This window comes from Felis catus, chromosome D3 (genome assembly GCF_018350175.1).
Source record: "Felis catus isolate Fca126 chromosome D3, F.catus_Fca126_mat1.0, whole genome shotgun sequence".
In the NCBI taxonomy this organism is placed as follows: Eukaryota; Metazoa; Chordata; class Mammalia; order Carnivora; family Felidae; genus Felis; species Felis catus.
Genome location: NC_058379.1, coordinates 29,165,831 through 29,183,815, shown reverse-complemented (window position 1 = coordinate 29,183,815; position 17,985 = coordinate 29,165,831). Strand labels below are relative to the sequence as shown.

Below are 17,985 nucleotides of genomic sequence, written 5' to 3'. Positions count from 1 at the left end.
TGCCTCTGTCTGTTACCTTTGCTGCTGATGAGCATTGCTGTCAGCTTGAACATGGCCTGTGTGTAGTGCTGGGGATTACTGAGATCTAATGCTGTATTCAGCTCCTGGACCATCATTTTGTTCAGGTCAGATATCTGGCCAGTGGCATCTGAGAACCGAATCATTCCATACACCTGCAAGAAGCACACTCGTCAAGAGAATCATACATAATCCAGGCATATGGGCAAGGTGTGACTAGAGTCTCACTCTCTCATACGGGAGCTTGTGGGTACAGACAGTGACAGACTTGTTTCAACAATGCTACCAATGCTCACACCTTTCTAGGGAACTTGTCTTTTAGCACTGTGTGTAGGCATTCCCTTCATTCTAGATGGTCCCTGAGGGCAGAGACCTGGTCTTGTCAATTTCACATTTCAGTAGCAAACTCCAGGTCTGAACCATGATAGGGCTGCATGAACGTGGGCTGAATGAATACAATTAGTGACTCAACCAAGAGCATCCTTACTATTTTTAAAGTTGTACATCATCCCCCCCCCCCAAAAAAAAAAACTATGCTGCTCTCTTATTTATAAGACTTGACTATATAGAAAGAATCTGACTCCTTCCAAAAACCAAACCTACCCCCAAAGACAGACTTCCCACCACCACCTAGGTATCAAAACAGGTGGAACAGGCCCTCAGAGCAATTCCCAGCAATGGAGGATGTAGGGTCAGCGTCAGCCTACTGGAGAGAGGGGCCCACCTGCCCAGGGCCCAGGAAGAGGAAGAGCAACTGCTGGAATGAGGGAGTCACAGAGTAGGGGGGGAAGACCCCACTCAAGACTAGGCACCAGTGGACTTGCAGGGACCTCTAAATAATGGTGTAGACTAGCGTCTGTGTTTTTATAGATTCAGAAACTGAGGCCCCAAGTGGTGAAGCAACTTGCTAGGCTGGGCTAAAGTGTGGCGTGGTAGACAAAAGCCCTCATAGTGATCAGATGTGGTTCCCGACCTCACTCTGCCTATACGACTCTGGCAAGTTACTTCATTTTGAGAACTTCAGTTTCATTATCTGTGAAACTGGAATAATAGTCTGTATACCTTACTAACTGCCCCAGTTAGTAAATACACAGCACTCAATGAATGCCTGCTGCCACTTAAAAAAGAAAAGCCAGAAAGGGGCACTTGGGTGGCTCAGTCCGTTAAGCAGTCGACTCTGGTTTTGGCTCAGGTCATGATCTCACAGTTTGTGGGTTCGAGCCCCACAATGAACTCTGTGCTGACAGTGAAGAGCCTGCTTGGGATTTCCTCTCTTTCCTTCTTTCTCTGCCCCTCCCCGACCTGCTCTCTCTCAAAATAAATACATAAACTTAAAAAAAAAAAAAAAGGAAAAGCCAGAAAAATAGAAAGCTTCAGCATGGCCAGAGTATATGTACATGAGGTCATCCCTTTGCAGAGGTGGTAAGTGGTAGTCATAAATGCTGACTGGGCTGGTGAGTCCCAGGGCCCCATGGCTTCAAGTCCACATAAAATGAGTAAGTTCCAGAACCTGAGCTCGTTTTCCACTGGGAGCTGACTGGCAGTAGAGTGAGAGGAGACTTTGAAAGCCTGCGTCAGGATACGCACCTCGCCCGCATAGCGGTTGCGTAGATTCAGGGATGCCATGAAATTGGAATAATCTTTCTTCACACAGGCCGGGCGCTCTGTTAGCTGAGTTGCCTACAGAGAAATATCAAGAATCATTTCAGACCATTACCACATGTTTTCTTTGTGTTCACTATGGCTAAGCTTAAGTCCAATTAAGAAGTCAAGTTCAGATCCAGAGGTTATTAAAAATCTTCTATGCTGACAAGCTAATAAAATGAAATACTTTTAATTTTTTTTTTAACATTTATTCATTTTTGAAAGAGAGAGACAGAGCGTGAGTGGGGGAAGGGCAGAGAAGAGAGGAAGACACAGAATTTGAAGCAGGCTCCAGGCTGTGAGTTTTCAGCACAGAGCCCGACACAGGGCTTGAACCCACGAACCACGAGACTATGGCCTGAGCCGAAGTTAGATGCTTATCCAACTTAGCCCACCCAGGCACCTCAAAAAGAAATACTTTAGAACACCTTCCAGTCTGATAAGTACCACGGAAAAAGAATTTAAAAACAATTTTAGGATGAAAAATTTTCTCTGGAAGGCAGCTTGTGATAGAACTTCACTTTGCCACCCTGACTGCTTTCATCCCAGTGGTGAACAGGTCTTTTGCAAGAGAAATAATCATCAGATCATTATGAAAATCATCATAATCTGCAATGAAAATGCTGTGAAGTTAGTGCTCCCGGGCTATCTCCTCTGTGGGTGTGTGCTGGTGTGTAAATGTGACTTGAAGATGGTGAATGGTGAAGTTGAGAGCATAGTGACAGTGAGCATAAGCCAGCAGGGGCTTGGAGATACCCAACAGCTGCCAACAGTCTAAGAGCAGAAGACAAAAGGGGCGCACTCTGAGTACAACGGCAGCCCACAGGATGGGGAAAATATTTTCAGACCCCCCTTCACTTCCTCTGCTTCAGCTGCACCTCCCACCACTCGGGGTCCTGATGACTGCTCTCCCTTACCCTGGCTGGTCACTGCTACCATGCTCCTCACTGCCCTTCCCAACATCACTGAAGACTAAGAACATGCACTGAAGATGACCTTTCACCCCTTTAGCGCCTTTTACTATAAACCAACAAAACCTATCCACTTCTTGACATTCATGTCCCATTGGGGAAAATGAATCTCTCAATAGTTGAAGTTTGAGGGATTATTTTTTTGGAGGGAGCAGGCAGGTAGGGAGAAAGAGGGTCAAGAAAAGAAAATATGAAATTTGGGAAAACATAAGCAAGAACAAAAATACATGATTTTCTCATAAAATTATTAAGCTGGTCTATTTTGCAAAAGGTCATGTAACACTACTTTACATTTTTTGGAGACAGTGTGGCCTATGGCATCAAGCAGGCCTACACTGGAACCTGGCTCTGCCACCAACCAGCTATGACGCCCTAGGGAGGCCACTTGCTGTCCCTTAGCCTGAATATACTCCCCTGCAAAATGCGGAAAACAATGGCATTCTTACCAGGGATTCTGTGATATCTGCGCAGCCCCCAGACAGCAAATGGCCTGCACTGCAGCCTACCTCCCTCCCTGGTAGAACTACTCCAACTGCTTTGGCTCAGACGTCTGGTGCAGTGTGATGGGGAGGGCAGCCCTACAGGAGTTTTCTGACAGTCTCTATGCAGCAAGAGCCACTGGCCTGAGACCATGCTTCTCAAACACCCCCTAGAAGCTGCTCTTCCCTGAATGCCATGTGATGGGGAGATGTCACTCTGGTGGCCAGCAGGCTCCTGTGCTTTTCATGGAGCAGGGGCAGGTTGGCTAGGATCTCCATTACAACCAACAATCAGAACACACAATACATATATCCTTTCCTCCTCAGCAATAGAAAAGGGAAAACCACACCTAAATCTCTTTTTCTACAAAAAAAGATTTAAATCTTTTAGGAAAAACTGACCTCTTACAAGCTAGCCTAGAAGAGGACAAGGAGTTGTCAAAGGCATTCTAAGGAGTGCCCACTTCTGGCCTCTGCTTGTGTCCTCAGAGTGGTGGAGAGACCCAGCTCAGGGAGCTGATCTTACGCCGCTGGGCCTGGCCTGTAAGCACAGGGTGTACTGGTGACACTGGTATCTTCAGAGAACATGGAGTGACCTCTGTGAGAGCTCTGAGGATGACACGGGCTGTGAGAAGACACTGGCTACCTGTGGCACTGCCCCAGGCTCCACAAGGAGGCTGAGAGCCCCCAGCCCACCTAATGGGCTCCTCCCTTCCTGCTTAGACTTGTGGCCATGGTGAGAAGTGGCAGCGCCATCCTCCCTCCTCTGCACCCCCACCCTATCATGTCAAAGACATGATAAAAGACAGGCGGCAGCCTCTCCACCTCTCCACCCCGAGAGAGTTAAGAGGCACAGAGTTAAGAAGCACATAGCCACACTTGCTTGAGACAGACATCATGGTAGGCCCTAAGGCTGGGAGACACCGACATGCAACACCGCCAGTCAGATCACCTGCTCTCAATCTGCTACTTTGATCCGAAACTCTGATTTAACTAAGAAAGCACTACTTCATGGACGTGCTGCCCTCTAAAATGATCTTCAGTGGAACAAGACCAAGTTGAAGATGTGTGTGCACATATGCTTTGGCACCTGCTGAAACAGGAAAATCCAGCAAATGTTTCCAATCAACATGACTATAAGATAATGCTGACCTTGTCTCAAAGAGATCAGTTTCCTTCCTTGTGGATACACAGAAATCCAAATCTGTATCATTAATGAATCAAGAAACAGTAAGGATGGGGAGCCTGGGTGGCTCAATTGGTTAAGTGTCCGACTTCGGCTCAGGTCATGATCTCATGGTTTGTGGGTTTGAGCCCTGCATCAGGCTCTGTGCTGACAATTCAGAGCCTGGTGCCTGCTTCAAATTCTGTGTCTCTGCTCCTCTCCCACTCATGCTCGGTCTGTCTCTCAAAAATAAATAAATATTGAAAAAAAAAGAAAAGAAAGAAAGAAACACAGTAAAGAAATGCCTGTTCTACTAACCTACTCTCTCTGAACCTGAGTATCTTACATGGGATTCCAATCTGCCTACTGCTAGCATGGCCGCATATATCAGAAAAAGCTACATATCAGCTTTGGTCTTGCCCCTCATATTGTGGCTCCCATTGCTGAAGGAGACTCCTGTTCCTCAGAAGGCACACACATACCCCGAGAGTGGTGTTCTGCTTGTTGTAGCCGGCAAAGTGAAGGATGCTTTCAGTGGCCATGGCCAGCCCCGTGTGCTGGGACAGTCCTGATACCCAGTTCTGATGTTTGTTCAGATATTCCTGAAGTCGGAAAAAAAAAAAAAAAAAGGCTGTTTTACTTTAAAGGTAAGAATAATACTTTATAAAATAAAGTGTGAGGTAGTAGAGCAAACATTGGTTCCAATGTTGGGTCCATCCCTTGCTGTGGGACCTTCAATAAATTAAAGCCCCCCCTTCCCCAACTGACTCTTGCTCATGTGTGAACGAGGACGATTTCCCCAGAGTGGCAGGCACACAGTAAATGTGACAGGACTGTTTATTCTTTGGGCACATCCTTGCTGAGAATCTGCCACCTGCCAAGTCCTGTGCTAGATACCTGGAAAACAGTTGTAGGGTTCTGGTCCCACTGTCAACACGCAGCCAGTTGTACTGCTTGCCTGAGCAGCCCTGCTGTGAAGGAGCGACCCAACAAACAGCTGGAAGGCAGAGTAAGGGCCAGAATCTGCCTGACCAACTAGTGGAAGGGGACACCTGGCAGAGCGTGGAGATGTGAGAAGGCCTTCTGCTCTGGGGACCATCAGGGGTCAGGGGTTAGCACTGCAGGAGCAACAAGTACAAGGGCTAGATGGCAGGCAGCCAGCCTGGGCCAGAGATGGGCCAGGCCTGAAAGGCCTTGTGTGCCAGGTAAAGGAGTTTAGAGTGAGGCACAGGACTCCCCTCAGGAAAGTGCACGTGAGCACTGACTTACAAAACTGTGCCAGTGGTTTTGGAGGGTTCATAGAGCCCCAGAAACCCAACCATGAACCCTGTGGCGATGGGGAGTGGCTAATGAGCAAAGGTAGCAGATTTGCTATTGACACCGGCCCAGCATGGTGGATGACTCAGGACAGGCTACAGTGACGTGCCCAGGCGGGTCGGGGCCACTAAGGGTAGGCAGTGAGGGCCTGACAGGAGGTGGGGTAGGGTTCAGACAGACTAGATGTCCAGGGGAAGGGAAACAGAGCCTGGGGCAACACCAAAGGGAGGCCTGGTAGAAGTACCAAGACCAATTCAAGCCTCAAGCTTGTTCATTTTCCACTCCTTTCTTAGGCCATGGTTGAAGAAATAAACAGCTCTCCCAATTAAGGCCTTTTTTTTTTTTTTTTTTTTTTTTTTTTTCCTTAATGAACCCTTTTAGGAATGAAAGGGGCTTCCCCTCTTTAGAGCTCAGCCTTGGGAGCTGATGCCCCTTTCCTCCATGTGAACCAAAAGAAAAGTCAGTTCCCAAAAAGGAACAGTTTGAAAAAGTACCACAGTCTGAAGAATACTAGTGTATCCACTAGACAGTGATAGCTGTCAAGCTATAGGCATGGCCTAGTTACAAGGCCCATCGCTGTCCAGCTTAGCTGCTGAGTGCCTGACAGAAGGCTCCATTTTTTTCATTTCCCCAATTGCTCTAACCTCACCACTCCTACATCTTTGTGGAAGGAAGAACTTTAAGGCAACACAAGGCACCACCCATGGGTTCTTGCAAAATGTGTTTCCAAACAGCCTCCAAGCTGCTCGGTCCTTCCTGGATTCTGAACACAGAAACACTTTGGAACTAGCTTTATCTTGACAAATGTTGCTGAGGTCAACTTCACATGCTCCTCTAGATGCAACTTCTCTTTATTAAGCCAGATTTCTTCTAGTGGGATTTTTCTTATCTTTGATCCCTTTTCTGGTGACTTTTTCATCTCATGAATTGTGGTATTTTTGGTCCATCTCTGCTTGACCAGAATAATGGCTCACTTTGTAGTCATTTGTGTTCACACGCCAGCACTTTGGTCTGCAAAGGCTCATGTCCAACTCCACATACAGCCTGGATAGGGCTCTAATGGGACAGCAGCCTCACTCCAGCTCTGGCATTCGGCAGAGGTGCTGCTACTAGACTGGCAGGCCTCCTCGCTCGCGCCCAGCCTGCCACACACCTGGCACCTACCTGGTGTGAGTGGTCAGTTCTCTGGGCCTGCCTGCCCACAGATCCCATCGCACCTGCCCCGCTCACCCACAACCAGTACCCTTACCCCACAAGGTGTTCCTAACAAATAGCAGCCTCTGAGGCCTCTGTTATTCCCAGACACTAGACTAATGTTTTTGGTCTCTGTTTATTCACATTAGCACTGTTTCTATTTTGAGTTCGCAGTCTATGAAAGTTCTCTGGATCACTGGAAGGAGCTTAACAAAATTGCTTTTTGGTGATTTCAAGAAAGTACCTGTAAGTGGGACTTGGTGACCGTAGGTGCCCACTTCATTGCCTCCTGTAGGATCATTCCACAGCGCGCCGCGAAGTCCTTCACGATGCTCTGGAAGAGGGTGTGATCAAGCCGAGGTCAGTGTATCTGGGCTGTCAGAGGATGTCAGCTACAAACTGTATTTAGTTACTTTTGAGGGCTGAAGTGCATCCCCCTAAAATGCATGTGTTGAAGCCCTAGCCCCCACTACTTCAGAATGTGACTGTATTTGAAGATGGTGCCTTTAAAGAGGTAATTAAGGTAAAATGGTATCATGAGTGGACCGTAATCCAATCTGACTGTGTCCTCGTAAGAGAAGATTAGGACACAGGCACAGAGGGAAGACATGTGAGGACACAAGAACACGACAACCATCTAAAAGCCAAGGAGAGAGGTGCTGAAGAAACAACCCCGCCAACACCCTGACCTCAGATCTCCAGCCCCCAGCACTGTGAGAAAATAAATTTCTGTTGTTTAAGCCACTCAGTCTGTGGTACGTAATCATGGCAGCCCTAGCGAATGATTAGAGTGACTATGTTCTAACACTGAGCCTTGGGGTATAGGGCACAGACATCCTGGTCTGTGGTCCTGGTGTAAGGCTGGGCAGCAGGGCCTACACTAACAGTGCCTCACACGGCCACTGGGCAACATATGTCCTGAGTCATTAACTGAAGGAGAACGCAGGCCATGGCAGGTAAGAACCGGTGCAGGGGCCTCGTCACCGTGTGGGGAACTCCCTGCCCACAGCTAGAGGCCTAGGGGTTGGGACATGACCTGGCCCTAGGTCTGAGCTGTGGTCTGAGCTGAGCTTCAGTCTGCCACCATGAGGGCTCTGAGTCAGACCTAGCACAGCACAGCCTCCTTATCCGGAGCTACTCACTCCATCTATTTCCCATAGCACCACAAAAGGCGAAGTCGTTCCTCACTACCACAATGACAGGTAGTCTGCACACCTCACAGCAGTGAAGTTCATCTGACAGTCATACTTGCTCAGGCAGCTTTGAGAAGTTATAAACTGACAGGCAGCAGAAAACCTCTTTGGCAGCTGAACTAAGAAAGGGCTTAGAGTCAACATGGCTGTGGGGCAGGAGGAGGCTTGGTAGACAGTCCCAGCTGGGAATGAGTCAGCACCCCACTCATATTGTGAGACTTTCTCTCCTGCGGGCTGGGAGAGAATGCTCACACCTTAAACTTCTGGGGACTGAATGACACAGTGTGTGCAATGTGCCAGCCCTGACACTAGAGAAGGCAATGAAAATGGCTGTTAATTAGGAGACGGCTGCCACCTACCTCTCGGGCTTCACAGGTGTCTGGAACGGTGATCCGATAGGGGGCGTCAGGAATGTCGTAGTAAGGCTGGTCCTTGTGAATGTCCTGAAAACAACCAAGCTCCCTTTTCCAAACCACCTTCCCTGGGTGCCTCTGCTCATGCTGGGCAGCGGTGTTTGCCTCCATTCCCCACACCTGTCCGGTCTGTGACAGGCTTCCAAACTTACTGCAGCTCATTGGTAAAGGCCAGGACAGGATCTGGCCTCCCCACCCCCAATTTGGCCACTTGCAGCATAAATTAGGCTCTGGTATATGGCAGGGACACTCACAGCGCTCAATGACAGTGACAGGGTCTGGAGGATGTCCAGCATGGTCTTCAGCACTGTCCCGCTCCAGAGCAAGTGGGGAAACCTGCACAGACAGCCATATCTCAGGGTCCAGGAGACAAATCTTCAAGGAATCTGAGTTCCTTAAAGTGCTGCCTCGAGGGGTGGGGCAGGGTGGGGTAAAAGCCCCACCTCCTGCTGCCCAGCTGACGGTTGGAGGAGGTCAGGAGGTCTCCCAGGCAGGGCACTCTGTCAGAAACACCCCCTAGGCACTTGCCAATCCCACTCTTCAGAGCCTAGATGTGGCCTCACGTGACCTGCTCTCAACCTAACACTGATACTGGCTGGGACATGCTCCCTCACTCCCCAAAGTGATCCTCCTTGTTTTTGACCAGGGGTCCCCAATATTTTCACATGATGGCAAAATAGAAAATGGCCATATTTGCATGACACTCTAGCTCAAAGAGAAGAAGCTGCTCCTGGATGTGGTGGCCAGGGTGAGGGGAGCAGACTCCGTATAGCTGTGACTCATCATGGCCCTCTGCTTAGGAGGTCCAGCTCAGACACATGTCATATACGTGCTAGACTTGCTTTCTGGCCCTGCCTAGACCAGGCGCACAGCACCTGCAGTAGGCTCCAGAACTCCTGGACGCTTGCATGGAGCTGAGGGCAGGCCCAGCATGGCTGTTTGCTGCCTCTGGCCTTTACAATGCAGACAGGATGGTCCAGCCCACCTTTGAGGGTTCTCGTCCATGTGGGGGCATGTCCCTTGAAAGTCTGCTTTGGCTCCCAGCACAGAGAGCCTGGAGTGGAAAAAGGTCCGTGTGGGCTCTCCTTCCTCTCTGAGGAGCCTGGAAGACACTGATTCTACCAGGGACCTCTGGCTGGGCTCTGGGGTAGGAGGTATCGCTTAGGATGGCTGTGAGCTTCCCAGAGTGAGCCCAGAGAGGCCCTGTGGCAGGGGAGGGTGGGATGCAGAGACACAGAGACATGACACCCCTTGTCAGGAGCTGCACTGTAAGTAACATCAATAGCTCAGAATAAGTAGAGGTTTCAGGACCAAACTTCAGACCCTGCAGCAAATTCCATGACATTCTGAGGGGGGCTGCATTGCCATTTGAGAGTTTAAATTCTGACTCCAATTTTGCTGCATTGATAATGTAAGGATGGTTCTTCCCTGATTCTAAACCTAGAGGCGCGCGCGCGCGCGCGCACACACACACACACACACACACACACACACACACACACACACACAGCATTAGAAGGAAAATGAGCTTACTTATCCACTAGACCAGACAGATACTTGTCTGCCACCCTCCGTATCCTCTTGTGAATGTGGTTGAAGTTCACCAGGAGAAACTGCGCATGTCGCTCCAGCTCTTCCTCATTTTCCTTGGTCTTAGCCTGGAGATTCAGAAGAGACAGGTACAATAGGCGCCCTCCACATGCTTCCAGCAGACACACGCTCGCGCTCTGACAAGGCTTACTTTATCTGCCATCATGTTTAGGAAGGCATCAAATACTTTGTCTGCGACGGCAATCACACACTGCATCATCCCTGAAATGAGGAGGGGGTTTCCACGGGTCAGAAGCATCAAGAGAAAGAGACCAATCCCGGCTACTTTCAAACATAGTGTTTAGAAATGATTTTGGATTACAGACAAATGGCAGAGAGAGCACACAGTTCCCACATACCCTGGACCCAGTTTCTCCTGATATTAGCAGCTCAACTTGTCAAAACTAAGAAGTCGACACTGATATACCATTAGCTCAACTTCAGGCTTTATTTGGATTTCCTGTTTTCCCACTAATGTTCCTTTTCTGTCCCAGGATCTAATGAAGATGCCATGTGGCATTACCCATCAGGTCTCCTTTGTCTCGCACAATCTGTGCTGATTCCTTGGTCTGTTCTTGCCTTTCATGAACCTGACACTTCTGAAGAGAACAGGCATTTTGTAGGATGTCCCTCAATTTAGGTGTGTCTGATGCTTGCTTGTGATTAGACTAAGGTTACAGGCTTTTAGGAAAATCCCACAGAGATGAAGTGGTCTTGTTGCATAGTAGCAGGAGTGTGTGAAATCAGTATCTCCTACCACTGGGGAGGATGACCTTGATTGCTTGGGTACAGTGGTGTCTGCCAAGTTTCCCCCTGTCCAGTTACTACTTTTCTCTTTCCATGCTCTACTCTTCAGAAGGGAGTCACTGAGTCCAGCCCACACTCAGGGAGGGGAATTAAGCAGCAGCTCCTGAAGAGAATGTAGGCATAAGAAAAACCGCCACGGTAACTGGAAATACCCTGGGTAAGATACTTAAATGTGTTGATTTTTTTTTTGTATTAAGTAGGCTCCACACCCAGTGTGGAGTTCAATGCGGGGCTTGAACTCACAACCCTGAGATCAAGACATGAGCTGAGATCAAGAGTCAGATGCTTAACCGACTGAGCCATCCAGGTGCCCCTGGGGAAGATACTTTGAGGTCATGCAGACATCTCATTTCTCTTCAAGATTTTGCCCACATTTTAGTATCTGTCAGTGGGATGTGCTTGCAGAAGGCACTCTGGCTCTCACTAGGATTTTGTTTTCTTCATTCTTTCTACTTTTAGTAATTGGGATTCTATAAGGAAGTTCTGTCCCTCTTTCCCCATGTTTGATGTATTCAATCATTTAATCAGTATAGACTCATAAATATTTATTTCAGTCACTGGGTCATAATCCAATACTGTCATTATTTGCTGCCCAAATTGTTCCAGCTTTGGCCATTGAGAACTCTTTCGGGGAGACTCAAGTCCTTGTGACATGCCCACATCCCTTTTCTTTTCTTCTTCCTTTCCTTTTCCTTTTTTTCCTTTCACAGGACCTTCCTTTCTGGCACTACAAGGTGTCCCAGGCTCATCTTGTATTTTCCCTGCCCCAATTCTCTGTAGAATCAACCTTTTTTTCCTTGGACACTTGGTTCCTTTTAATGCAGAATGATATTTAGAAAGCAAGATCTGAGCACTGGATGTGCTTGTTGCCACCAGAGTACAAAGCAGATTTTTTTTCAAGTTTATTTATTTTGTGAGAGAGCGAGTGAGTGGGGTAGGGGCAGAGAGAGGGAGAGACAGAGAATCCCAAGAAGGCTGCACACTGTCAGTGCACAGAGCCCAGTGAGGGGCTTGAACTCATGAACCGTGAGATCATGACCAGAGCTAAAATCAAGAGTCAGATACTTAACTGACTGATCCACCCAGGCGCCCCTACAAGGCAGATTTTAAAAAGCAACAGTACAGCACAAAAATCACAGTGCTGATGTAACAAAGTGCTGCTTGCCCACCAGTGCTGTCCCACTTATCCACTGTCCTTTTTTTTTTTTTTTTTTTTTTTAAAGATTTTATTTGGGGGTGGCACAGTTGGTTAAGCATCTGACTCCTGATCTCAGCTCAGGTCATGACCTTACAGTTTGTGAGTTTGAGCCCTCCATTGGGCTCTGCACTGATGGCATGGAGCCTACCTGGGATTTTGTCTCTCTTTCTCTCTGCCCCTCTCTCACTTGTGTGCACGTTCTCTCTCAAAGTAAATAAACTTAAAAAAAGTTTTCTTTAAGAATTTTTAAAAAGTCATCTCTACACCCAATGTGGGGCTTGAACTTACAGACCCTAGATCAAGAGTGGCATGCTCTACCAAGGGCGCCAGCCAGGAGCCTCATCCAGTGCCTTTAGGCTGGCTAAATGACAGGGCTGTAAGGTCAGCAGGGCAGAGAGATAAGGAGGTGCTGCACCTCTGTGCCCCAGGCAAAGCACAGAGCCGGAAACACAAAGATGCATCACATATGTGTTTTTTATGAGGATAAATGGGCCCCCAAAGCTCTCAGACATGGAAAATGATTAGTGTGACATGGACAGATGCCCAAACAGGGAGAGGCTACTTTCTCAGAAGTTGGGTTGGTGGATGAAATCTGTTTGGGGGGGTGTGTTTAGTGTAGTATCTTTTCATATAGCTCTTAGGAAACTGAAACTGTAAGTTTCTAATAAAATAAAAAACAATCAGATAGTAGTGGTCAGATGCCAGTCATCAATGCGCAGTAGCCTCTCTGGAGATTTTTACTTAAAAACAGCCACTTTGCTTTTTGCACTTTCCTTTTACACTTTAGCTTGGGACTACCTCGGTCTTAAGTCTGCACTGACTGACTAGGCAGCTGGCAGGCTGCATTCCAAGAACACATGGAGGCTGGGCTCACACCTGCACAGAGGAGGTGCCAGCCCTCCCCTTCGCAGGCTGCTAGATGCTTCTTATAACCTCCTTCCTGCTTGGTTCTGAAAACTCATGAGTAACACATCTCCATAGACATGTCCTTCCCACCTCTTATGTTTTAGGAGAGAAAAGGAAGAGGAAAGTACACTCAGTAAATATACATTTATTGGCTTAACCTAAGTGCCATACTCAGAACAAAAACAAATAACCCATTTGGAAATCATGTGGAAGAGTATGGTGTACTGTGAAAATTAAAAATTTTGTGTCCATAAGGTGCACATCAGTTCCCAGTGCAATTATGACACAGTAACAGAAAAAACAGACCTTAGGAGAGAGAGGATGACATTTAGCTTTAGAAAAGTATCTTATTCTGTCTATAGATATTCTCAATAGGAGGCTGGCAAAATGTGGTAGGTTCTTAGGCCCCTTTGGGCTAGGAATCTCAATTTTTTTGTTGCCTACCTTCCCTCCTAGAGCCAAAGAAGCTCAGGGTGACCCAACTGTTTAGCACAAAACAACTGTTATATAAACAATGGGCATCTGGGTGGCTTAGTCGGTTGGGCCTCTGACTCTTGGTTTTAGCTCAGATCATGACATCACAGTTTGTGAGTTTGAGCCCCATGGAGGACTCTGTACTGGCAGTGTGAAGCCAGCTTGGGATTTTCTGTCTCCTTCTCTTTGTGCCCCTTTCCTGCTTTCTTTCTCAAAAATAAATAAACATTAAAAAACAAAACAATGGGTGGATGGACAAGGGGAACAAATCAATGAACAGCTCAGTCAGTGGTTAACAGTGTCTCTACTATACTCTCAAGTGGTCCTTGGGCATGTGTGTGGGACTCTGAATGTGGGGCTTCCTCTTCCTGTGTCTACACCCTGGTGGGAGGGGTTTCCTACCATACAAAATTGCCTGCCTGCACCTCCCACCATGGCCTCTAAAGAGCTCCTCCTCCTCTAATCCTTCCCCCTACTGCCAGCAGGGGGAGCTTCCAGAACCCATACACTCCTTCCTTGCCTACTCCACAAAAATAAATAAACGCACCTAATTTCCTGACTGTCATGTAGGAGTGATAAGGGTTCTATAAAGGACTTATTGGACAAAGGTCTTACATGAAGCAGCACCTCAGAACCTTGGGGTGATTTTATTTTTTATTTTTAAAAGTTTTATTTTTACGTAATCTCTAGACCCAAGGTGAGACCCAAATTCACAACCTGGAGATCAAGAGTTGCACTCTCCACTGACTGAGCCAGCCACGTACCTCCTTGGGGTGATTTTTAAAAGGATTTCTTCAAGGACTGATTTTTCAACAATAGGAAAAATGGCATAAAAATTATCTGGGGATTAATTCTCTACTGGCAAGAACAAGTTGATAGATTCTTCAGAGTGCCAATGACTTCTGGCATGGAAAGGTCTCCTCTCTACTTAATAATAAATTTATTGATTTTAAGAATTGTCAATTAGCAGTCTTTGAAATATTTACCCACACAGTTAATCAATCAGAACTCATGGCCATAATGTACCCAAATATTTAAGCACAATTATAAAACTGATCAAGTTCTTCTAAGCATATAATTAAAACATAGGTCTAACATTTCAGAGTCTCTTATATTTTTAAACACTTTAAAAATCAACACAGAGACCAATGCAATGATGCTTAAAACCTGTCAGTGTCCTTATACTCAAACTGGTTAAACAGTGCCTATACTATGCATTTAATTTTTTTCTTTGCTATCTTTTTTTAAATGTTTATTTTTGAGAGAGAGACACAGAGTGTGAGTGGGGGAGGGACAGAGACAGAGAGGGAGACACAGAATTGGAGGCAGGCTCCAGGCTCTGAGCTGTCAGCACAGAGCCCAACGCAGGGCTCAAATCCACAAAGTGTGAGATAATGACCTCAGCAGAAGTCAGACACCCAACGGAGTCACCCAGGTACCCCTATTTTTTTTTAATGTTTATTTATCTTTGAGAGAGAGAGAGAGACAGAGAAACAGAGAGAGAGAGAGAGAGAGACAGAGAGAAACAGAGAGAGACAGAGTGTGAGTGGGGGAAGGGCAGAGAGAGAGGGAGACACAGAATCTGAAGCAGGTTCCAGGCTCTGAGCTGTCAGCACAGAGCCCGATGTGGGCTCGAACTCACGGACCGTGAGATCATGATCTGAGCCGAAGTCGGACGCTTAACTGACTGAGCTACCCAGATGCCCCTGTTATCTCAATTTTAATAGCTCTTCTTATTTTCATTCCTATTCTTATCTTAGGTTTGCCCTAATAGAATTCCAGTAAGTATAATATTTTAGTACCATCAGAGAGTTTCAATTATTTTTCTGTTTTCCCAGGAGTTTGCTTTTAGGACTGGTTGCAGCTGAGACCCTCTGTGCACTCAGGATCTGAGGACATTCGCATCATAGGACTTGCAAGTCTTTGTGTTTCATATAGATTTTCCTATTCTGAAACCTTCCCAGAAATGATGTAGCCCTTAAATCGGATGTTGCCCACAGGTCCTGACCTGCTGCCCTGACATTCTGACCTGGCTTGATGACACCACTGGAAACATTCATGGTCCTGAGCAGGGTCTCCTTATAACCAGCAGGACTACTGAGGCATGAAGCCTTCATGGAAGGTCTGGGTATCCTCACAATGAACTCTCTAATAGCTATTCTCAGCTAACAGAGCACTTTTAACTAGCCATTCTGTGGGATGTCTCTGCCTATCACCTGCTGGGCACCCTTTCTACCTGTCAACTCTTGGAGACCAGGCATGACTTTATCGTGGGTACCACGTCTCTCCTTGAACTGTGTAGCTCTTTCTTTGTGTTCCCTCTTTCCTGATTACATAAGAGAAACAACAACCTATCTTTACTTCACAAATACTTAGTGGAAAAAACAAACATTAGATATATATATCCTATGTATCATGTTATCACTACATATTATACATATTGTTATGCTAATGTGTGTATATACACACATTAGCATAACTATATATATATGTTTTTTAGCATAACATATATATATGTTTTATATATATATATATATATATATATATATATATATATATATATATAAAACCTAGTATATTTGGATATACACATCCTAGTATATTTGCCCTTCTTTTAAGCAAAATATGTATTCATGTTCAAATTATGATGCTTTGTCCACTGGGAGTCCTTTTATTTTTTAAAATATTTATTTTTGAGAGAGAAAGAGAACGTGCAAGTAGGAGAGGGGCAGAGAGACGGGGACAGAGGATCTGAAGTGGGCTCTGTGCTGACAGCAGTAAGCCTGATGTGGGGTTTGAACTCATGAACTATGATATCATGACCTCAGCCAAAGTCAAACACTCAATCAACTGAGCCACCCAGGCACCTAGGAGTCCTTTTAAATTGGTTCTTAGTCCTCTTTGCCTGCTCTGGACATTTTTCCTATCTATCTACCTATCTAAACATTTATTTATTGTGGGGGAGGGGCAGAGAGAGGGAGACAGAGGATCCGAAGCAGACTCTGCCCTGTGAATGCAGAGCCCGATGCAAGGCTTGAACCCATGAACCATGAGATCATGGCCTGAGCCAAAATCAAGAGTCAGCTGCTTAACTGACTGAGTTGAGCCACCTAGGTGCCCCTACTCTGGACATTTAAAAAGCATAACTGCTCCCTGGCAACAATAAGATGCTCCAGGTTCATCAATGATTCTTTGAGAAGCCCAGGATCCTTTCAGCATGGGATAGTATTAGAGACTGAAATTTGGGGGCTAGAGCATACTTAAGCATTGTGGGTAGGCAAGAGTGATGCTCCTTAAGGCTATATGGTTATGTTATACATTTTTGTTGTTACTTAAAAAAATTTTTTAAATATTTTATATTTTGAGAGACAGAGACAGAGCATGAGTGGGGGAGGGGCTGAGAGAGTGAGAAACAGAATCTGAAGCAGGCTCCAGACTCTGAGCTGTCAGCACAGAGCCCAATGTGGGGCCCGGACCCACAAACTGCGAGATCATAACCTGAGCTGAAGTCGAACGCTCAGCCAGGTGAACCATCCAGGTGTCCCTTGTTTTTTAAAGGCAATAGAAGTTTACTAAATATACTGCAAGAGAGTGGCAGGCAGGACAGCAGAGAAGAGGCTGTCTGCCATGAGGCAGTGGTGTGGGATACACTGTTAAGGTTCTATGTTTTATACTGACCTTTCCAATGTAGTATGTAACTTCATAAAACTATTTTCTTCACAAAGACAGAAAATTGATAGTATTAATTTTTATACTATTAAAGCTCAATTCATCATTAGAGTACCACAATAATCGACTTACCAGATTTGTCTTTCTGAATAGCTTTATCTTCAAAGTAGCAGAACATTACCTGGAAGCGGTCAGGATCTGTTGAACGTAGTACCCTAGCAAGGAGAACAGTTTTGAGTAAATTTTAAAAAATCCAGGCCCTCCCTATCACAGATTTGGTACTGCCCAGAACTGCTGAGGCCATGAGGAACCAAGTGTCATAGACTCACATGGACTTTCTGGAGGACAATATCCACCATCTGTCATAACATTCCCACACTGTTCACCCAGCAACCCACCACTAATGATGCATCTTAAGGGTAATGTGCACAACAGTGCTGGCTGAATGTCCATCAGTAGGAGACTGGTCAGCTACACAAAAGTACACCTATTCAGTGGCACAACATGCAGCCACCAAAATGAAAGATAACTCCAGAAAAACATCGAAGATGCACTATTACATGAGAAAGCAAGGTGTGGAGAAAATGGGTACAGCATAATGTTAGTGACAGGTTTCCGAAAGGCCTCCATGTGCCTTCTGTGTGTAGGATATTTATGTTTGCATTTAAAATTTCTAGAAGGAAAAGTAAAACTATCAAGAGCGGGTATCTCTGAATTCAGGGCCTGGAAAGTAAGACTTGTAGTTTTCATCTTTAGCGTCTTCTGTACCATTTCAATGTTTTCCTTCTTTTTTTGGTTTATGCATCGTTTTTATTTTCAAAGTAAAAAATATCTTTTACTTTGGGGCAAAGATAGAAAAAGAAATGCATGCACTTGAACCATAGTCCCTGTGAAGGGCCATTCAGAGTTTGGGGGACTCCACTAAGATAGTGCGGCACATGTGCACA

At 46.1% G+C, this 17,985-nt stretch overlaps 1 protein-coding gene across 1 annotated transcript in view; it reads right to left on the bottom strand.

The window, feature by feature from the left end:
• The window catches only part of PI4KA (phosphatidylinositol 4-kinase alpha), a 112,122-nt gene that overhangs the window by 25,831 nt on the left and 68,306 nt on the right, over positions 1 to 17,985 (bottom strand). Inside the window, exons 23-31 of the mRNA XM_006938723.5 lie at positions 17,171 to 17,253; positions 10,136 to 10,206; positions 9,928 to 10,052; positions 8,649 to 8,730; positions 8,341 to 8,424; positions 7,033 to 7,122; positions 4,760 to 4,879; positions 1,606 to 1,698; positions 17 to 173 (exon numbers count right to left, since the gene is read on the bottom strand). Coding sequence (XP_006938785.2) covers positions 17 to 173; positions 1,606 to 1,698; positions 4,760 to 4,879; positions 7,033 to 7,122; positions 8,341 to 8,424; positions 8,649 to 8,730; positions 9,928 to 10,052; positions 10,136 to 10,206; positions 17,171 to 17,253 — 905 coding nt within the window. The remainder of the gene's footprint in view (positions 1 to 16; positions 174 to 1,605; positions 1,699 to 4,759; positions 4,880 to 7,032; positions 7,123 to 8,340; positions 8,425 to 8,648; positions 8,731 to 9,927; positions 10,053 to 10,135; positions 10,207 to 17,170; positions 17,254 to 17,985) is intronic.